Raw genomic sequence first — 22,205 nt, 5'->3', positions numbered from 1 at the left:
AATGTTCAGGTTTCTCAAATCTTTACCTAGCCTTGATGTAATGCAAACCATGATTAAAGATATACAATTGTAATACATGTGAATCTTTTATGAAATACATACTGCAGGTTTAGTTCTGAGACTCTCGTTTTAAGTAGATGTTTAATAGTGTGCACAGGGCTGTACAGTTCAAGTACAGATGTATAATTAAGACTGAAATAGGCCTATGTGGACATAAATGATCTGAAGTGCAATTTAATGAGATAGCTTACATCCTATATATGTATTTATAGGTATGCAATTTTTGTTTATTGGCACAAACCATTGAAAGTCAGATGTTTCACAGGGAAAGATAATGCAATTTTTTAAGAACAGTTACTGTTCCATCTTTCGTTTCCTTTTAAATATAAGGGGTAATGATAAGTAATGAATAAAATATGGAAATCTAAAAGGATTTAGAAATAAAGATTTCTTCCAATGATTTTTTTCTAGCTACTTGAGAAGGAATTACTTAATGAAAGCCTTGTAGAGCTTCTGGTGATGACAGTGTGTGATCCATCACATATAGGCTTTAATACAGCTGATGTACAAGTCATGAAAAATCTTCCAGATATCTCAGTGAGACTCTTGAAAGCTTTGATGAAATCTCCCTATAAGGAATCTTTGAAACTGTGCTTAAAAAAAAGAATCACACCACAGAGGTAAGTAGGGACTTTCTAGTAAGTATGTTATGCAGAACAAATGAAATGAGAAGTAGAAAATAAATAATATGTGTGCTTGCAAATGGAGCTCCCCACCAACGTAATGTTTTTGCTTCTCTTTTCTCATTAGCCTTGAGGACCTTTGTTCTGTTGATCTGTTTAATGCAGATGCACGTTTTGATCAAGTTAGGTTTAGCGCTGTTCTTTCTGCCTGCAAGCAACTCCAGAAATCTGGCCTGCTTCATTCTGTTCTTTACGATCAGGTAATTGCTTCTCCAGAAATTAATGGTGAATATTTTTTTATAAGGAAAAAACCTTTACATGTGTAAAAGGCCAGTATGAAAACAGAGAACAGATCAGATGAAGTTATGTGAAATGAGATCAACAGTGAAAAGCTGATGTCGAATGGGGCCAGAAATAAATGTTTTATGCTTGTTCTACAAATCTGGGTAGCATAATATTGAGGTTTAAACAATCTTAATAATTACATCTGTTTTCCGCCGATTTCTAGGGCCTGGAGGTGACAAGAATCTACACCAAATTTTCCCTTTTACTGAGCTTCACAAGACAGAAAGCTCAAAAAATCAGAAATCAGTAATTGCTTAAATGAGGCATTTTTAAACCTTTTTAAAGAAAGGACGTTCAAAGTGATGAGGGGAAATTTAAAAAGGAATACATTTTAAAAATAAATATATATACACATGTATAGGGGTTACGTTACTCAAAAGAATTCTTTCTACTAAATTTCTGATTACGGGCAATCTCTGTTTTATTTTGGGTAATTAAAGGAAAACAGGTCATGGAACAGCCACAAGGATTGAAGGAATATGTCAACTGGTGGGCAAGGCTGCATTTAGCAAGTAGCAAAATACTTCATTTCTATGGGGTACTCACCATCCATCCTCTGTCTAAACAAAAGCTAGAGCTGAGATTATAGGGCAGTGATATTCAAGGAACTGCATGGTTTACCTTTTACAGCCTACCCATTCTCATAGAGCCGTTCAGCTGTTCATTTTATTCCTGTAGTAGTTCTGTTATCTTAAAAAGAAATACAGGAGAGGATCAGAAAATGTTTCAAAAATAGTTTGTTCTGAACCTTGTGCACAACAGGGTTGGTCTGATTAAAAATCTTGCTATTCAATTATAAAGGTGTCACTTCATTGTCACTTCTTTGTTTCTGTAGGATGAAAGACCTCATTCCTCCATTGGCTCTGAGCTCCTTTCAGTTGTTTATAAAGGCATTGCACCTGGGGGTCAAAGGATATCTCTTCCGTCATTAGACATCAGCAGTAAGCGATTAGCTGATAGACTTCTGCAGCTGTCCTTTGCTATTGATGGACCAGGTAGGATGTGGTTCTCCAGTTTGAACACTTAATCCTCAGCTTCTATTTTCAGGAACTATTCTGTAGGATAAACAGAACTTTTGAGTAAAAGAGGCTGATGTTTTATCATACTCCTACTGTAAGCATTCTGTGGCTTAATTGAGGAACAAAGGGAATATTTTAGGTACCAAGCATTTTGGTTAATGTGCTGAGATACTCTGTCTATACCTAATTTTCACAGTGTGAGGAGCTAGTAAGTCGCTGCTGAACACGGTGGTGTTATCTGTGCCATTATCAGGAGCATCGCAGCGGGAACCTGATCCAATTTCTCTCATGGACAGTATTTCTACAGCCTGTTCTCAGATACCATTAATCAACAGCTGCTAAACATCTGGATGTGATCATACTCCAGCTTATGGAATCATCTGCCACCAATCCCCAAATGGTATTAATGTCTTTTAAAAGGACAAAATCAAATGGAAACGTTAGAAGTAACACTTTTGTTACAGGTGGATGTAACTGTGTGCAGTGGGGCAAAAGTGTACCTAGTTGCAGTTGGAAAAAGTGACGTTGATAGATGAGCTGTACATCATCTCATCAAACTGAGTGGAAAGTGCTTACCCGCTTCCTATCTATAAATCTTCCTATCTTATAAATCTGTGAATTTCAGGATTTTTTTTTTTGTGTAGTCCTCTGGATGAAGAACATCCTTCCAAAGCAAGTCTAATTGTTCCCATTTACTCATTTACCATGCTTTGATTTTTTTTTTTTTTCATTGTGTTGTGGTTCTAGAGCATGAGGACTGGATTCATTTTGGATAAAATTAAACTGGAAAATTAACTTGAAGTGATAGTGGACATTCAGTCCACAGGGCTGGAGTAGAGCTAGGTGAAAGTATTAAAAAGAGACAAGCATACAAACAAACACCCGTGACCCGAGATGAATACAGCATAGGTGTCAAGTACTCAGTCTCAGCACCATTTGTTTTGCTTAACAGATTTTCTCCTGAGTGTCCACACTCCTTAATATAGAGCTCTCCTTCAAGTCCATGTAGGAGGCATGTTGTAATTGGGAAGCCTTCTTTCAGTGGTACTGAGAGCAGAAGGGTCAAAAAGAAAGATGAGAAGTCTGCTTTCCCTTTTGTTTAAAAGATGCTCAGAAAGGCAGGTCATTCCCTAATTATTTACTTATTTTTTTAAATTCAAGATGTTATGCTTAAAAGTGTTCTTCCAAGCAGTGTTTTAGAACACAAGGGGCATATTTATGATACCAGCAATCATTTAGTTTGATGTAGAGAGATGTATTATGGTAAGATAAAACTTACTATGGTGATTTGTTAAGACATTTCTTCTTTAGTTTTACATGGTTGTTTTAAAGTATGGGACGAAAAAAATAAGGTGTGTTTTTCTTTTTACTCTACACATCCAAGTCCTGTGAAATCACGAGGCTGATTTAAAAAAAAAAAAAAAATCCAGTTTATTAGGTGATTGCTAACTATCAGGGAGAACTCCGAATATAGTCTTAAAGTCTGTGATTACTGGTTTTAGTCACATCTTTCTTAAACTGCGAAGAAAAGAGATTGAAACATAGTTCATACCTTGTTTGACGTATTTTATTTCTCTCTTCAAAATTTGTTCAAATAAGTTATGTACTCTCCCATTTCTGAATTCCATATCAATATTTCAAATACTGGTATTTAGCGTTACTCTTGGTTATCATTTATTTCTCCATATTCACTCAAAAGGTATGGGAAGAAATTGCTGCCTTGTACTCAGAGTGAAACAGAAGTAAATTTGGTAGAAGTCTCTATTCGAAAGTAGGTGTTGTTTAAAAAAAAAAAATTTTTTAATTTGTTGCTTTTCCTTTCAGGTTGGTAGCATTTTGAATGGCATGTTAGATCAGAGTTTCAGGGAGCGTACCATACGCAAGCAGCAAGGAGTGAAACTGGTCACAGCTGTACTAAGAAACTGGAAGAGACTTGACAGCTGGTGGGCCAAAGGTTCAGCTCCCGAGAGCAAATGGCAGTCTTGACCCTGCTGGCAAAGTTCTCCAGGTATGCATTATTTTATAACATCCAGGTACCTTTCCTAATTCTGTAGGAAGGTATCTTATTTTAAGGGAATGGGGTTTGGGTTGTTTGTTTGTTTTTTATTTCAGACATTTTATACTGGGGGGGCGGGAAGCTGGATGATATCAAAGTACATATTTGGACAGGCAGAAATTACTGAATTTTACTCCTCCTGTTTCCTGCCAGCTTTTTTTTTTTTTTTTCCTCGAAAAAGCTTTATTCATGTTCTTGCTGCCTTTTTTTTCCTACTGAAGAATTGGTACAAGGAGTAAACTTTGAAAATGAGCAGCCTCTAATAACATTTCTTCTTTCGTGTTGGCATCCGCGAAGTCACAGTAGAGGAGTTCTACCCAAATCAGCAGACTGCAGAAAGATCTTTATTTTAAAGACCTTTAAATTCAGTTATATTAGGGTTTTGCTCTTTATTTTTCAGACAGAATTTATCTATTTATCCCAGGCTTTTTAGGAACTTGTAGAAGTAGCCATACGCAAATACACACAAAGATGACTTATTGAGGACTTTAATACATGTAATTATTAGCAGCTTGAATTCTTTAAAAGGTGTGTTTTAGACAACATCAGAGTCATATTTCTGTATTATCTAACAGTGAAGTGACAAATAGGAAATTTGGTTTTGAGGGGCAGCTTAATATTTTTTGAACTAGAAAATGTGTAACATATAATCTTGTTTGTACTTCTGGAATTCTTACTGATAGGCCTTCTGAAGCCAAAATTGCTCTGTGTGTACTTCTGTTGATTCAGTGTACTTTTGGAAACAAATCTGCAGCATGTGGGGTGGGTTGTGTTGTTGTTGTTGTTGTTCATTAATATAAGGATTTCTTTGACTAGTTTAAAAATAAATCCTAATTTTTAACTTCTGTCATTCCAGATAGATTCTTCAGTTTCTTTCAATACCAATCATGAAGCATTTACAGCTGTTTTTGATACCTATACCAGTCTACTTACTGATCAGAATTTAGGCTTAAATCTTAAGGTAAATTGCTCGCTTAGACGCTTCACTTCACTGCTCTTTACAGATCAGAATGTTAGTGGTTGGTGAAATCCCCTGTTATTGGAATTAAATTTTACCTTAGTTTGCACAGTAACATGGGCATCACTTCTGTTTTCTTTGATTCTTCCTTTCAAGTTCCTAAAAAATAAGTCCTAAAAAAAGTAAGTTGTCATGTTTGCTGTTCAGAGACTGAAGACAACATCACAGATGATGTGTTTTTGTTTTAGGTGTTCTTTTTCTTGTTGCCCTGCTGAGAAGCATGTAATTTTTAGGAAAAATCTACCATTAGTTGCACATAATTTCAAATAAACACTTTAAAGTTGTAGAAATGACAGTTAATCAGGCTTTTAGCAAGGACTGGCACTTCCTGCATGTCAAATTACAGATGTCTGCAACGACTGTTAGATCCATGTCTGTAAGCATGCAATCAGTACTAATGGATTAACTGCTATATATGACTTGATCAGGAGAGGGAGATAAAGTACTGCATACTGAAAGTGGAAGTTATAAAAGATGCTGGAGCATAAGCTTTGGTCTTGAAGACTAAAGATTTTGTACTTATAAAATAGTTCTGTATGATTGCTACCTTCAACTAGACAGTTGTGTACTTCACTGTGCATTCAAAAGAAATAAAGCTTGGGATCTTGCTTTAGCTGCCAGGTTGTGCATTAAAAGCGGTAACTTCTGTGGTAGTGGATGCTTGCTTAAAAGAACAATGAAGTTTTATTCATACCCGTGTCAGCCATGAGATTTTAATTAGCTTTCAACTCCCTCTCATTAGTGACCATTTTTTTCTGAATCAGCACCTTACAGAAGAGCAGCTACGTGATATGTCCTTATCAGTACACTCAACTGTTGAATCAGTAAGCATAGCCCCTGCTGATTATTTTGTGGTCCTCAGCTTCCTTCATAATTAGAGAAATAATTTTCTTTTAGTTTAAAACTGTGATTCTTTCGTTTAGGGCCAAGCAGTGATAATTCTTCCATTCTTCACTAATTTGACTGGAGAAAAACTTAATGACCTTAAGGATGCTCTTGATCAACTTGTAGCTTTCAATTTTCCCATGAGTTCGGATGAGTTTCCCAAAGGAACCTTGAAGCACAATAACTATGTAGACTGCACAAAGAAGGTTAGTAATTTTAACAAAATAATATGTAATTAGAAGTCTGATTGAACTGTGTCTGGAAACTATTTATGGAAAGGAAATCAGCTTTTCAGTTTCTGAGTTATGTTTTTATCCAGAAGTTTAACTTACAGATACACATTACATACATATATCTTCAGTATTTGCTCCTTAGTGGTATCGAAAAATTACACAAGGAGATGGAGTTAATTGATCCGGTTTGGCTCCTTATTTTGTGTGTTACTTTCTTTTCAGTTTTTAGATGCATTGGAGTTGTCTCAGAGTCCAATGTTGTTGCAGCTGATGACAGAAATTCTCTGTAGGGACCAAAGACATTTCATGGAGGACCTATTTCAAGCCAGTTTCAAAAGAATTTCCAGAAGGTGAGTTTGGTCCATTGCATTTTGCCCTTGTTCACATGGAATTTTTACTGAAGCAAATGTGCTTCTTGTATTATGTTGTCCTTGTAAAAGTTAATGTAACATTTTATTTTAATTCAAATTTTACTTTTGTCTTTGTTATTCCGAAATATTTCTGAAGTGTTAATAAGTGGCACCAATTTCCAGGTGGCACTTGCAATACCTGGACAAATTCTGTAAAGTATTCTGTAAATTGGCTTGTTCTGGCAGAATCCAATTGAAGGTAGTAGTTGTGTGTGCTACCTGTGTTTGCTATCACTGTATAACCATGGTGGTCAGTTAAATAAATAGCACTTAAATTAATGGTGAATTACTTTCAACAACCCCTTTTGAAAATACACCACCACATTCATTTAATTGGAGTATTTCCAGAATGCTGAATTGTTGACACAAACACGTTCTGTCTACAGAAGAGGTCTCCATCTGGAAACCAAACATTCAAATTCGTGATAGACTATTTAAGCAATAACTATTTTGGAGCACCTAGTTTCCTAGAAGAAGTTGTGTAACATGCTCAAATACCATTTTTGGATTTACAGCTTTTATAAAATTATTCAGATCAATAGTTTATGTAGTAGTGAAACACTTGATATACCACAGAAGGACTTGATAACTGTTAGGTCTCATTTTTTTTGTGTTGTCCATTTGTCCCCACCCTTAACATGTACTAGAATGTGTTTTAGGTTGCCCAGTGAAAAAGGGACTGACAAAGCTAGTGGCTGCTTTTGCATTAAACAACAGAGATGTGCAAACAAGCTTGCTCCTTGTTGCACAGCTAGAAGACTTTGTTTGGAGAGTTCCACAATAAGTGGCAATTCCGCCAGATCTTGTAGGATCATACCCAAGTGGGTATGCATGCAGGTGATTAAAAAAAAAATGATAGGGAGTTTTAAAATGTAAATGGAGTCTGGTAAGAGTTTTCATCTTGAGATTTCTATCTTGTTTAGGAGCAGCACTGACAAACAAGTGGTACTGCTGGACACTGTTCACAAAATGTTCCAGCATGAAGACCATCTTTCAAATACTACACGTCAAGCTTTTGTAGATCGCTCTCTCCTCACTCTCTTGTCGCACTGCAGCTTGGATGCACTGAGAGAATTCTTCAGCAACACTATAGTGCAGGCTATGGATACGCTTAATTCCAGGTTTACAAAGGTATGGACTCTTTAATAAGTTAATAAATAAATACAAATTTGGGGAATGTCTTATAAGAGGTTGGTGTCACTGCATATATTTTGCTTAACTTTGAGTGAAACACTATAATTGAAGCCACTTGCTTTCCATTTTTCCAGTTGTCTGTGTCTTGGAGCAGAAGTTTTTGCTGATTACATAGTTTGATTATTGGTTGGAAGCTTTTCTTTATTCCTCTACACTATTGCTTTGAATTTAATGTATGTTCATGTATCTACTGTATATAAAAATTGAAGATGACACAGCATATATAAAAAAGGGGGTCTGATATTTTGTCAAAACCCATTCTAACTTCGAATTATAAAAGGCATATGGAACTGTAGCCTATTGTTACATTGTAAAAGAGATGTGTAGTGAAAGCTGTTAAATTAGATGCCATACTTGTAGAGAAAGAAACACATCTGTCTTTTGATCATTGCAAAGATGCTTCAGTGAGGTCAGCACAGACCTTCCTCTCTCCATGTGCAGCCTGTACTCCAAATTGATTACATGCAATGATTTTGTCGGTGGAGATGTCTACTGTTGCTGTAGTTCTCCCCTCCGTTTTGCTAATGCATCTGTTTCAGGGCAGGAGCAAAAACAACATGCTAAACTTATCGGAATTTAATAGTAATCATTAAAAATAAAATACTAAAGACTTATGTGGGGTCACACACACAATTTCTTTTGCTGTAAATCTTAGCAACGAAGTGAGATGCATAAAGAAACTCATGAATAATACCCAATATGGTGACTATTATATTTTATGAAATGGTGGTGCTGGTAGTAGTCGCACAATGTCTTATTTTGGCTTTTGTCAGTTACATTTGTTTTTTATCTTTCATTATTAATGTTTATCTTTGTTTACTTCATTTCAAAAGTAATCCATCCTAGTTTTCATGGGGAAAGATGTTATGTGTTTTCAGCTCATGTTGGGCTAAGGAGCTTTATATATCTTCAGGTTGCGCAAATTGCTGTTCTCTCTCAGCAGACAGTTCAAACTGACATTCCTTTCATCACCAAGCGTGTTTGTCTCCTTGGATTGCTCTTACAGCTGTGTGTTTTGCTTAAGGTGTCTGAGTCCAATAGGTTATTTGGTATTCTGTATAAGTTATTCAAGCACCACTCTAATGATTTAGCCAAGCATAGTTAGCAGCTTACCAGATAAGAAAATCAGCATATACTTTTAATAACTGTATTACACGGGAAATTAGAACCTCAGTTCTCTTCTCTGTTGTAGAAGGTAGAAGTAAGCTGAAGGCTAACTAGAAGAAACTAGAATAACCATACAGCTACTTAGCAAGGGCAAAATCTGGGAAATCTGTTTCTGAGGCTTTGCTTATTTGTTTGCAGTCCAATGAATATATTTTTGATACACAAGTCACCAAGAAAATGGGATATTACAAGATGCTAGAAGTGATGTATGTACGTCTTTCAAAAGGAGATGTTTACTCCAAGGATTCTAAAATTAACCAAGCTTACCGTGGCTCTATAAGTGTAGAAGGAAATGAACTTACCAAGGCACTAATAAAGTAAGATTATTATTTCAATTTCCTTTTAATTTCTAATTAGGTTTTGGTAGATACTCCTTCTTAAGTATGCCTTACAAAGCAGAAGATTTGATTTGCTCAAGGGTAAACATAATCTGTGATGTAGCTTTTGGTTTCCAATGGAATAGACAGTATTGAATTTGCATTGATAAAAGGATTGTAGTTTATGTTCAAGACCATGTCAGGATGACTCCTGCGTCCTCTTTTTGCCAGGTGTTTTCTCTTTGTTAAGCTTGTGTTTTTATTTTTGCTTTTTGGTATGGTTATTTGCCTTTAAATTGTCTTCATAATTTCAATTTCATTATACTTGGAACCACAGCGTACACAAATGTGTCATAAGATAGGTATTTATGTGATCAGTGAGAAGATGGGATGGATTTTCATTTACACTTCACAATACAGCAGCACATCCAGCAGGTGTAGTTTGTTTCAATTGCTCTGCAGAGGGGAATGGAAGATTAATACTAAATGTATATGCTAATAAATACTATTTAGTTTGTTTAATATTCTGAAAATTATATAATATGCCTGAATGTTCTTTTTTTCTTTAGTTTTACAATATTACATCCTATAGGAACTTCATATAATTTCTTGACTATGATTTGTATAAAATCTATAACAGGCTATGAGCAAAAGACCTATAAAATTGCATTTAAACTGGTTTTCTCTGGGTAATCTGTAACATAGCTTAGCATGCCAGTCTACTGAGGTGTTGCTGGGAAAGGACCACAAGTCATATCTGTGCATGGGTTGAAATGTATCTCCATCTTGTATGAAAACATCCTTTTGTAACCTTGACATAAGGATGGCTGTGTAAATATCAGAGAAAGTTGGCTTAGTCATTGCTGAGTGGTTCCATTTCAGAGCAGTATACCTGCTAGGAGCTTGAATAAAAGCCTGAAGTGATTTAATGCTGATACTGCTATAATAATACAGATCTTCTGAGATCCTGTTGATCTCAGAATCAATCAGTCAGACTGGGGGGTCTTTCCTGTCCTTATAAAAAAGAAGGGGAAAAACAAAAAGACCTCTGATCTTTACTTGCCTGTTCTTTGCGTGTTTTTATTTTCAGGTCCTGCTATGATGCATTTACAGAAAACATGGCAGGGGAGAGTCAGTTGCTGGAGAAGAGGAGACAGTATCATTGTGCAGCATATAATTGTGCTATTGCTGTTATTAGTTGTGTCTTCACGGAGAGTAAATTTTATCAAGGCTTTCTTTTTACAGAAAAAGCAGAAAAGGTGAGAAGCTATTGTTGCTGTTAGTGTTTCGCAGCTCTGGAAGCCTTCTAAATGATTTTACTTGAAGGCAATAAATCAAAGAATCAAACCTGAATGACATGCAGTTGTATAATGAACTACCCTGTGAGGCAGTAGAAGGAGTGGTAGCTGACTTTCTTGCGTCCTTCGTGTCATTTGAATTGCTGATGAAGGCTTTAACATCTGCTTTGGAGTGGGTGATCAATAATATATTTACCATGTTTTCTCTTCACTCTCAATGGATTTTTTAATATACAGGAAAACACGTGTTAAGTTCTTCAGTGCTTGGAATATACTTGAATAATAGAGACCCTTTTTGCAGAGTGCATTTTCTGTGCTTTGAATTTCTTAAGAAAATATTGCTATTTGACTATTTAAATGTTGATCCAAGAGAAAACTTGCCATATTTTCTATACTGTGCCTTGAACTGTTGTATTAGAAGAAAAAATTCTTCTCAGAGCAATTGAGTGCAGCATTATAATTTTGATATTTCCAAATATTCTTTGGTTTGCAGAACTTGCTGATTTTTGAGAACTTGATAGACTTGAAGCGTCAGTATACATTTCCTGTAGAAATTGAGGTGAGTGGAAGTTCTGGGTTCTAGTGTCTCCAAGTAAAAAGTGAGTATGTCTTTAATAGCATGGTTACTATAGAAATAGTTACTTGTCACATCCAAAGAAAGAGAATTCTGTAGTTAACAAAAAATGGAGTACTCCTCCAATATTTTAAAGTACATTTTTCTGAAGGAAATACAGATTTGACATTTAGAACATGCTTGTGGTACATATAAGTTTTAATACGCATTTTAGCACACCTACTACGGTATTGAATGGCAGTAGAAATAAGTGATTTAGCTTTTACTCTGTAGCATTAATAATCAGTACTTGTAACATGAAACTTCCATTTCTTTTTATATGGTTTTGATGATCTTTGCCAGTTTTGAGAAGTCATACAATTAAAAGTTTAAAAATAGTAATAATTTTGAAACTATTTCTTGCTGTTTCCCAGGTGCCTCTGGAAAGGAAGAAGCGATACGTTGCTATTAGGAAGGAAGCCAGGGAGGCTGGAAATGGAGATCTGGGTATGAAATCCATTTATGGCTATGGAAAAAATTGCCATCTTACCTTTCATACACTGTTTATTGATGCCTTGTTAATTGGCTTTACAGTATCAAGAACACATAAAAGCATTCACTTTACTTTGTCATACAAGCAATTTCCATCCACCCTCAAGTTTCAGTGGTCAATAAAGGCTTGTTTGTTTGTAATTACCTTGATTAATGGTCTCATCTTTTTTCTATTTAGATGAACCCAAGTATTTAGCTTCTGCATCATACATGATGGATAGCAGTTTGAGTGAGGAAATGAGTCAGTTTGATTTTTCTACTGGAGTCCAAGGTTTTTCTTACAGTTCCCAAGACGTAGCAGCTAGCAGTGCACGTTTCAGGAGGAAGGTAATTTATCGACTTACATGCTATGAAAGAAGTTTATATGCTTTTTAGCAATTCCATGTAGTTACTGGGGTTGAAAAATAGAATTTTTTTGGTGTATCATGCTGAGAAATACAAAAGGTTCCCTGATGATAAAGCAGAGTACAATTGCTCTCTAAAGCAATCTGTATAATAGCTTGAAATCTAAAATTTAAAGAAAGGGTTTGCTTTGCCTGTCAGTAGTGATGCTCAAATATTTTAACAGGCTTAGAAATTAAAAAAAAAAAAAAAAAAAGTAAGGCTTATTTGTTGTTAGTCTTACATTTACTAGTAACAGTTGAAGAATAAATTTGGTATCAAATGACAAAGAAGAGTCGGTCACTTACAAAAAGTTTCACTGTGACAAACTTTAAAGGTGCTGAAGTTAAAAGGGCTGATTGATTTCCTGTTCTACTTGAGGATGGGTTCCCCCAGAAAATGAGGGAGAGGGCTTGAGATGTGTTGCATTTTCTAATGCTGAGTGATGCAAGCAACCTGAGTTGTAAAAAGATGACTTTTGACTTCACGTGCACTCACTCAGTCCTGCAGTGGTTGTGTTCTCCTGTTAGGTACCCTGTGTCTTCGTTTCCTTCTTTTGTTCTTCAAAGATACTTAACCAAGCTAGCCAGTTCAAATGCATACTATATATAAATGATCAAGCACAATATTATTTTTGTATCTGTGTTGGGGTACCTTGTCTTTAACTGTTGCTCCTGGAAGATACTAATTGCTGCTCTTCCAAGTCTTGAAGTCGTGTTCCTTCTGCAGTCAAGAAGTGTCTCATCAGAAGTAATGCAGATAGGTTAAAACTTGCAATAAAACAGAAAGGAAGCTTGTAACAGTATGATAGATACTGAAGATGAAATCTGTTAAAATAACTGTTAACATTGGAAAAGATAAACTGTTTCCATGTTTTGGAGCAAGGAGGTGTTTTAGCTGCAGTGACATTAACCAGAAATGCACTTTGTCTGCTTTGTGTAATAATGTTGTTTCTCACTGTAACGTTTTCTTCTGTGGTTCTCTCTGTGCATTAAAAGAGCTGCTGTGGTTTCTAGTCAGTGTGAAACAACACATCCATAAAGATAAGACTTTCCACTTGCAGAAGGCATTAACACATTTTTTCAGCTATGAAACAAAATCATTTCCATGAGCTTCAGCTAGTTGTCTCCTTCCAGCAGTTGCTACACCTGTACTAGCAGGTAGTAAAGTCAGAAGAACATGAAGCTGCATTGTGTTGGCACAGAAAGTGAGTGCTGTGCACAACTGGTGAGGTGGCTGTTTGAACAACACATCTGATTTATTCCCTGCTGCGGATTCTGAGCATATAGTCAAATCTGTAAACACAGATAAAACCAGAATGACTCATGGTTTTATCATAATTTAAAAGAAAATACAGTCTTGTTATTAATCATAGTAACTTTTTTTTTCAGGATACCTCAGAATATATGGTTTTAAAGGATGAGATGGAACTGGAAATGGATGAACTCAACCAACATGAATGTATGGCATCTATGACCACCCTGATAAAACATATGCAGAGGAACCAGATCACACCTAAAGTGGAGGAGGCCAGTATTAGCCAAAAAGATGACATTGTTTCGCTAACTGTAACACACACACACAAGGGGGAGTCATGATTGAATTACTTCATCTTGTAATTTTCATGGCTACATTATAATGAGACCTGTGTGGCTTTTTTCCTCTTTTTTTGTTGTTGTTGGCTCAGTAAATCTGTTTAATTCCAGAATTGTATTGATTTTTGCTCCTCCCCTTTAAATTTCAGGGGACAGTTCCAGTAGACCTTCCTCTCTGGATGAAATTTCTGCATGGTAAATTAGGAAATCCATCAGTGCCCCTAAATATTCGCCTCTTCATAGCAAAACTTATTGTTAATACTGAGGATGTGAGTAATTTTTTGTCATTTTTTTTCTTTTACTATTATAGGTTTTATTAGAACATCAACTGTGTAGCTCTTGTGAGGCAAAATATTTCATCAACTGAGACTTTTGGGAGGTTCAAATATAGTAGTTTGTCGTGATAAAAGGGAACGCATTCATTGCCTCAGTTCCAGATAGTGACAGTATTTTGAGTGTAATAGAATTACTTTTTCTTCCGAAGTCTATTTCTAGAAGTAGAGCGTGTCCACAATATGTGTCTTCTGTAAATATAAGTAATTGATTTGATGCTGGGCAAGATGCTGGGCAAGAGGTATGGCTGATCATTTGCCGTCTTTGCAAGAACAAAAAAAAAAAAATTTTTTTAATGGCCACAGATGAGTCTTCTGGAAACCCTTAGATCTAAATGATGATCTTGTTGCAGACAGATGTAAGATAATATTATGTGTCTTTGTCTGTGAAAAACTGTTTTCTAACTCCTTTTTCAGACAGTGATTTTAAAGTATAATTTTTGTTTGAAATATTCCAAATCCCAAATACAAAAAGGCTAAGTTTCATAATTAGTTCAGGAAGCTTTAACACCCACTTAATGCTGATTTCTTAGTAAAGCTGTCTGAATCGAAGATTTGGAAGGTTAGATGAATGACATTCTTTCAAATTCTGTAGGGGCAGATTTTTGCATGAAAAGCTCTTATAGAGATGTATTATGGGGGCCCTACGGAAATACTTATAAGTTGATGTAAAGATTTGTATGAAGGATCCTAAGCGGAAGTGAAGAATATGGTTATGGATACCTTAAATTTTGAAGTTATTTTATTTTTTTTTGTGGTTAGTGCTTCAGACGAGGTTAAACAAAGAGCTAAGAAGATCACATCAGTCTCACTCATAAGAATTATTGAATTGTTGAGCAATATTTAATAACTTATTGAATTCAGGATTTTGAATAGTTGGATAATCTGTGTTTGATCCCTGATTCTCCCATTTTCCGTAGGTTTTCCGACCTTATGCAAAGCAGTGGCTTGGTCCATTACTGCAGCTTGTTGTTTCTGGGAATAATGGAGGTGAAGGGATTCATTACATGGTAGTGGAAATAGCAGTTACTGTTCTTTCCTGGACAAGTGTAACCACTCCCAAAGTAAGAAAATGTGAAATTAATTTTTATTATTCCAATGACTATTTGGTAAGGAACAAGTGAGACTAGTTCTTATGCACTTGTAATCATTTTCTACATCAGTCCACTGTTTCTTTTGGATATTAACTTCGAAAATAGTGTATTTACTTACTTACTCTCCAAAAGCAAAATGTTTATCTTTATGATGGAGTCACTATGTTTATTTTTGTTCCCATTCATTATAGGGAAATATTAAGGATGAGATTTTAGCTAACAGATTGCTTGAATTCTTGATGAAGAATGCTTTTCACCCAAAAAGAGCTGTGTTCAGACACAATCTGGAAATAATAAAGACAGTTATAGAGTGTTGGAAAAACTGTCTCTCCATACCTTACAAGTAAGTAATTCAGAACTTTCTTTTGTCAATATTTCAAGACCCTAAATGAATATTATCAAAGTGGATGACAAGGTAAATTCAGCTGCTATAGTAAACTTTTTGTCCCTGGAATTGACAGTAAAACTTCAGAACTGAACTCTCCAAAGGTTGAAACTTAATTTGTAAAACAGAGACAGAGAAAGACAAGGAACATGTAGAGAATTACAACAGCAACAACAGAAGCAAGAGTAATCTTTGCAGAGGGTTACTTTTTTGTTTGAAATATTATGTATTATCATGGAATATCAGTGCATTCTTAGCAAGAGTTTTGTGATGTGCTGTGCTTCTGAACAACCTCTTTTTAGAATTTTGATTTGTAAAGACTCCTTCATTGAAGCGAATTTTTTCTTAATATGTTTTCTACTTTTGGTGGAATGTTCATGCATATATATGTCCACAAGCTTTCTACTGGTTTTGATGGGGTTGTATGTGTCTACGTATACGTGCACAAAGTGAACGATTTATGGTGTGTATATTTTGGGTTTATCATGTATATCATTACTTATATGTCTTTATCCAACAGTTTAATATTTGAAAAGTTTTCTAGTGGAGATCCTGATACAAAGGACAACTCAGTGGGAATTCAGTTGCTGGGAATTGTTCTTGCCAACAACTTAGCTCCCTTTGACCCGAAGTGTGAAATAGATCGTGTCAGGTGAGAAATCCAACTTTCTGGAGAATGAATTTCAATGAAACGTAAAAACAAAGAGAGCAACTCTATCTCGTCAGCGTAAAGTACCAGAGATGTATTGTTCATTCATTGGAAAGTTTTGTCCTATCATCTCTCTGCTACAGTCTGTCACCATGTAATGCTTTTTGCAAACTGCAGAGCTAATTTATTTTGGAAAATATTGAGGAGGATGTAGGCTTTCTTACAGTGGGCCCCTGGATTGCAGTTTCATGGGAGTTAACAGAGTTAGAAACTCCCAAAGCAGGGATTTGAGACACTGTAGGTGGGAATCTATATTTTGCTGTACTGAGCTCTTCTAAAAGCAATCACCGTGCCCCTAGGCAGCTCAGGTGAGTTCTTGTTTCAGTGTAAAAATGAATGCTGGAGTGGTGGCTTACAGCAGATCTACCTTTTGTGTTAGGTATTTTCAGGCTTTGACCAGTAACATGGGCTTATTAAGGTATAAAGAAGTTTATGCAGCTGCAGCAGAAGTGTTGGGACTTGCTCTTCAATACATTGCTGAGAGAGAAAATGTAAGTAACTGTTTTAGATGTGTGACCATTCCTGTCTTAATTCTGTGTATATCATTTGTGTGACTACTCAGTTCAGCTCAAGAAATGTTTTTAAAACTCAACAGTCTTTGTCCAAAAGATTAAGTTAAGGGTTTAAACTACTAAAAAGAATAAGAAAGATTTAGAACAGACTTAAGTGCAGAGTTTCTGCCCCACTCCTTTGAAGCTAGCAGTAAATGGGCTTTGTTCAGCTTCTGCCAACCAGCAGCACTGGCATGGTACCCTTTAAAGTTTTGTGGGGTTTTATGGTGGTTGTTTTTTGGTTGTTGTTTGTTTTTATAAAAACAAAAAGGGGGGAAATTCAAAGTTGGGAGGCTTGGGGCTACCTTTTGAATATCTGTATCGATGTTTAATAACTTGCTAGTACTGATGTAAAATTCAAAGATATTGTCTTCAATTTCTTTAGCACTTGTTGTGGCAGATGTGGATAATGAATCTACTTATTTTCTAAGCAGTGGATGTAGTGAATGCAAAACTGTTATTCACCAAATCTTACAGTGCTAGAACCAAGGGATAGTGTTTGTTCATAGAAATCAGTTTAAGGCAGATAGTAGAAGTATCTCTTTACAATTAGTTACCCCAGCAGGTTCTGGAGGTAAGTAGCATCAATAGGTTCGAAGAGAAATTAGGTAAATCTATGCACAAAAAAATTCCGTGAGCAGGTTCTGAAAACAATAGACAACAATGTACAGTCTAAGTTCCCTAATCTAATGATGGATGCATGTTTGGGTGTATAAGATAAAAAGGACAGAATGCAGCCAGGCTTCTGTGCTACCATTAAATATAATTCTGTATCTGCTACTACAAAAATACCAAGATATTGGCTAGGTCTACTATTAGTCTGATGTTGGGGGATATTCTTACATCTCTCCCCACTTAATGCACTTAATTGCATTCTGTTTTTTTAATTTTGTTTTTACAGTTTTTAGAACATATCTTTGTATATGGAATTCCTGCAGCCTTCTCCTCCTGAGTTTTCCAATTTCCATTAAAAGCAATATTTTGAATAAATTAGTAAAGAAATATTTTATCCTACACAAAGCTTATTCTTTGATGTTTAATGAAGATTGCTGATTCATTCACTAAATGTCTTCACTAAAAATGTCTTTTTTACATTCACTAGCTGGAAATCTGCCATGCAGAATAGTTACTATTTATGTAAGCATACTAAGCAACTTGTATTTCAAAATTAAGGCGTTGGTTCCAAGCCAATCAAAGGAAACTCAGAAACATATTGTTAAACCAGGCAATCATGTTCAGCAGCCATGAAGCACGATAAATGTCAAGATGAGGCAGGCAAATTTTACCTATCAAAATGCATTACAAACAAACAGTACAGTAGCAATACTCTGTGTCATTAAGGCGATTATGAGTTTCGTGGCTATGCTTGTCATACTGTCTTTCTAATTCTCAGATACTTGAAGATCAAGTTTATGATTGTGTCATAAAACAATTAAAACATCATCAGAACACCCAACAGGACAAGTTTATAATATGCTTGAATAAAGTAGTCAAGAATTTTCCTCCTCTTGCTGACAGGTATGTCATGACATACGTGGTACATTCATTGTAGATCTAGAGAAATAATAGAAAATAACATGCTTTTCTTCATGGGCTTCTGGTCACATTAAGGTTTATGAATGCAGTGTTCTTTTTGATACCGAAACTCCATGGTGTGATGAAAACCTACTGCCTGGAAGTAATAATGTGCCGGGCGGAGGAAATACCTGATCTCTACCTGGAATTGAAGAGTAAAGACTTCATGCAGATCATGAATCACAGGTAAGTGGCCACATGGTCATAAACGTGGAGACATAGACTAAGCTTCTTGATGATGTGTTCTGTGGTGGCCACAACAATTTTACGCTCCACTGCATGTTCCTTTTTTAGACGTTGCTCTCCTAATTTGAGCAAATGGAATCTGGGTGTTAGCTCACTATGAAAAAACAAACAAAAACCCCTGCAGTTAAGGTGTTAAGGTGAAATACCAGCTCCTATTCACTAGGATGTGAATTTCATCTTTAATATGTATTGATTTAGTTGTATTCTTACTTGTAGGTTGTACTGAAAACTATTTGCCTAAAGGCCTTTATGTGAAAGCAAATACTGTTGTTAAAAAGTAAGCTGATATTCTGGTTCTATGTGTAACAATGAAGAGGGAAAACAATGCAACTATTATTTCTTTTTTTTTTTTTTCTTCATCTTTAGGGATGATGAGAGGCAAAGGGTTTGTTTGGATATAGTATACAAGATGCTGTCAAAGCTAAAACCACCAGAACTTAAAGAATTTCTTCCTGGAGTGACAGGGTTCATTTCTCACCCTTCTGTAATATGTCGACGGTCCATGTATGATATTCTGATGTGGATTTATGATAATTACAGGTGTGTATTCACTACAGATGTCTTTCAACAAACGAACAACCAGAGCGGAAGTTCTCCTAACATTATTTTCTAACTTATGTCCATTGGTGTGGGATTTTCCCATTCTTGAACAAATAGGTCCTGTGGGTTGCCCTGGTAGCCTCAAGCCTTTGGTGACAATTTTATCATTTAAACTAAGGGACAAAGACTTGGACCTAACTTTAGCCCAGAACTAAGACACCGCATCACCACAGCATGATGCCATAAGAGGTCTTAGCTCTGATGCTTTCACTCTTTTTCCTGTTGCCAGAGTTTATAACTGTAGTAAGAGTTGTACACAATAGGACGAACATCTTTATACCATAAGATAGAACAGATCCTGATCATGCCAAAGTGCCTTAATTTCTGTTTGATTTAGAGAACAGTCATATACTTTTGAAAGTAGTTTGCTGTTATATTACCTAACGTAGCGGGGTCCTGTTGTATGTTTTTGCCCAAGATAACTATTTACCATTTAAATGGATAATTATGGTGAAGAAAAAGTACAGGTGATTTCTAGTTCAGTGTCAGTTGGGAAGAGGCGTCACTGCCTTTTTGTCAGTATTAACCTTGCAAACTCAGCGTTATTTCTGCCAGGCCTTTATAGTAAAAGCCTAGCAACTTGTTTAGCTTTCTGATTTTTATTTTGAGTAGTGAGGAGGTGAGCCACTTTGTAGAATAAAGACCCCATGTTATGAAAAATGCTTGTTGTCATGCCAAGTTGATATTTATTTTCTTTTGAGAAGGGTGGGTTCTTTCTTCTCTCCCACCATCCTTATCCTCTTATTTTTTAATAAGAGAAGTCATTAAGAGACATTTTTCTCCTATCCCCAGTGATCCAGAAAGCCAAGCAGATGGTGATTCTCAGGAAGTACTCAAACTGGCAAAAGAAATCCTGCTTCAAGGGCTGATTGATGAGAATGCCGAACTGCAGTGAGTAAACAGTGTCATGATTGCTGTCTGAAGTAACGAATCCTTAAATTGCTGTTTCTTTGTTTATAATATAAGCTTTGATCCATAGAGGTTTTAAAAGTATTTTTAATATAGAAGAGTAACAGTTAGATAACATTATTTCCTTTTCTTTCAATAAGTTAATTTATAAAATTTCATCCCATGCTGTCATGCCAAATCCAAGTGTAACTGAGAGCTTTAAGCCACAGAGAAGTTGTTTCAGTATGTTAGACCTAATTTTGTGTTGATGTTCTGAAGTTTTTGAATAAGGCCCTCACTATACACAGACACAAAAAATAACGTGAACATCTTTTTCGGTGTAAACCTTTATAAGACCAGTTAAATGCTGTAGAGAGTGGTAGATGAATGTGGAAATCTATGTAAAAGGTGCATCTATGCGAAAGTTTTAACTAAAGACATTGTTATATTATTTATTCTAAATTGACCTTTTTTAATAGTGTTGCATTTTGTTTGCTGATAGCAAAGAATAACTTCATTCCTTGTTGTTACAGATTAATTGTTAGGAATTTTTGGAGCGATGAGACAAGGCTACCTGCAAATATTCTTGATCGCATGCTGGCACTGTTAAGCTCTTTATATTCTACCAAGATTGAAACACAGTACTTGAGTCTAATCACAAATTTTCTGCTTGAAATGACCAGCAAGAGCCCAGATTATTCCAGAAAAATGTTTGAGCATCCACTATCTGAATGCAAATTTCAGGTATATAATAATGTGTTATCCTGAGTGTAACCATGTGACAAATTCCAATCCTGATGGTAGTTACCACTTTGACAAGAAAGGTGTAGTGAAGGAGGTGATTGAAAATGTGTTTTGAAATCCGTAGCTAACATCTGCAACAGAGCTGGGGTATGCATGCAGTGTTATTTTGTGGGGGGAATGATTTTGCTTTCTTCTCAAAAAAAGAACGATTTAATTATATATACAGGTATAGCTGATGTGTAGAGTGCTGAAATACTTTTAAAAAGAATAGCTGGGGTGGAGGTGGTGGGGAGGATAGTAGAGAAAAGCACCTTAAGCTGGAGAAAAATTGTGAAGAAACAAGAATACTGGTACAAGAGCTATAAATCAGTCCTCAGCTGACCAGTCCAAATTAGTGAGCTTTTTTGCTGAGCTATGGAAAGGTTTTACTTGGGTTTACTAGTTTGTTTTTTGTTGTGTTGTTTGTTTTTTTTTTAATGTCCCGCCCCTGTATGTAGGATGATGTTTTAAATGCTATACTTTCATTTCTGTTATCGTGCTTCAAGGAAGGAAAGAAAAAAGCCTCCACTCTTATTAATCTTATTAAAATATTTTTGTGTTTATAGGACTTTGTAATTGATTCCAGTTGGCGTTATCGAAGTACTATGCTCACACCTATGTTTTTGGAGACTCAAGTTTCACAGAGTACTAACAAGAATTTGTCACAAGAAAGATCCCCATCCATTTCTGGCTCAGTAGGTGGTCAAGTGAGGGCTACCCAAAGACAATACGAATTTACACCTACACAGAATGTCAGTAAGTCCAGACTGATATCTTCTGAAATCTTGTTGCTTGCTATAAGAAGGATTCCATTCTCCCCATTCCTGCTGCATATGAATTTTTAGTGTAAAAGTAAATGCACTTAATACTATTTTCACGAGCTTTTTTTAGTTGTTATGAGAGAAAACATAGCATACTTTTATTGGTCTGATACGCTTTTTATATTTTGCTTAATTTAAGTGTTTCTTACATAACAGCTTGAAATCTGTTCTGATTATAAACACTGGGAATTAAATTTTTGGGGAAGGAAAATTGTGCCTCACAGATGTTTTCATCTGCATTATTACTGTTTTACAATTATTTTTTACAGGTGGTAGAAGTTCTTTTAATTGGCTAACTGGAAACAGCATTGACACATTGGCAGAGTATACGGTTCCTTCATCCTCGGAATCCTTGTCTTCATCCATGCTCTTAGTTAACAAACGGAGTGAAAAATTTAAACAAGCAGCCTTTAAACCAGTGGGGCCAGATTTTGGAAAAAAAAGGTTGGGTTTACCTGAAGATGAGGTGGACAGCAAAACTAAAGGTCTGTAGGCCTTATAGTGCAATTTCTATA

The 22,205-nt window shown here is 35.7% G+C and overlaps 1 protein-coding gene across 1 annotated transcript in view; it reads left to right on the top strand.

Annotated features, from left to right (window-relative positions):
- Nucleotides 1-22,205, top strand: part of PRKDC (protein kinase, DNA-activated, catalytic subunit) — a 78,439-nt gene that overhangs the window by 24,364 nt on the left and 31,870 nt on the right. The window contains 31 exon segments of the mRNA XM_040550349.1: nucleotides 472-680; nucleotides 811-943; nucleotides 1,864-2,015; nucleotides 2,237-2,259; nucleotides 2,262-2,314; nucleotides 2,317-2,383; nucleotides 2,386-2,447; nucleotides 3,872-4,016; nucleotides 4,019-4,080; nucleotides 4,960-5,064; nucleotides 6,045-6,212; nucleotides 6,462-6,589; nucleotides 7,573-7,780; nucleotides 9,149-9,327; nucleotides 10,418-10,586; nucleotides 11,119-11,184; nucleotides 11,613-11,685; nucleotides 11,909-12,057; nucleotides 13,503-13,640; nucleotides 13,856-13,975; nucleotides 14,959-15,102; nucleotides 15,324-15,475; nucleotides 16,038-16,169; nucleotides 16,606-16,717; nucleotides 18,171-18,295; nucleotides 18,389-18,538; nucleotides 18,965-19,138; nucleotides 19,991-20,089; nucleotides 20,620-20,830; nucleotides 21,436-21,625; nucleotides 21,960-22,175. Coding sequence (XP_040406283.1) covers nucleotides 472-680; nucleotides 811-943; nucleotides 1,864-2,015; nucleotides 2,237-2,259; nucleotides 2,262-2,314; nucleotides 2,317-2,383; nucleotides 2,386-2,447; nucleotides 3,872-4,016; nucleotides 4,019-4,080; nucleotides 4,960-5,064; nucleotides 6,045-6,212; nucleotides 6,462-6,589; nucleotides 7,573-7,780; nucleotides 9,149-9,327; nucleotides 10,418-10,586; nucleotides 11,119-11,184; nucleotides 11,613-11,685; nucleotides 11,909-12,057; nucleotides 13,503-13,640; nucleotides 13,856-13,975; nucleotides 14,959-15,102; nucleotides 15,324-15,475; nucleotides 16,038-16,169; nucleotides 16,606-16,717; nucleotides 18,171-18,295; nucleotides 18,389-18,538; nucleotides 18,965-19,138; nucleotides 19,991-20,089; nucleotides 20,620-20,830; nucleotides 21,436-21,625; nucleotides 21,960-22,175 — 4,114 coding nt within the window.

This window comes from Cygnus olor, chromosome 2 (genome assembly GCF_009769625.2).
Source record: "Cygnus olor isolate bCygOlo1 chromosome 2, bCygOlo1.pri.v2, whole genome shotgun sequence".
Lineage (NCBI taxonomy): Eukaryota > Metazoa > Chordata > Aves > Anseriformes > Anatidae > Cygnus > Cygnus olor.
Note: the sequence above shows the minus strand (reverse complement) of the source record. Positions and strands in the feature narration are given on the sequence as shown.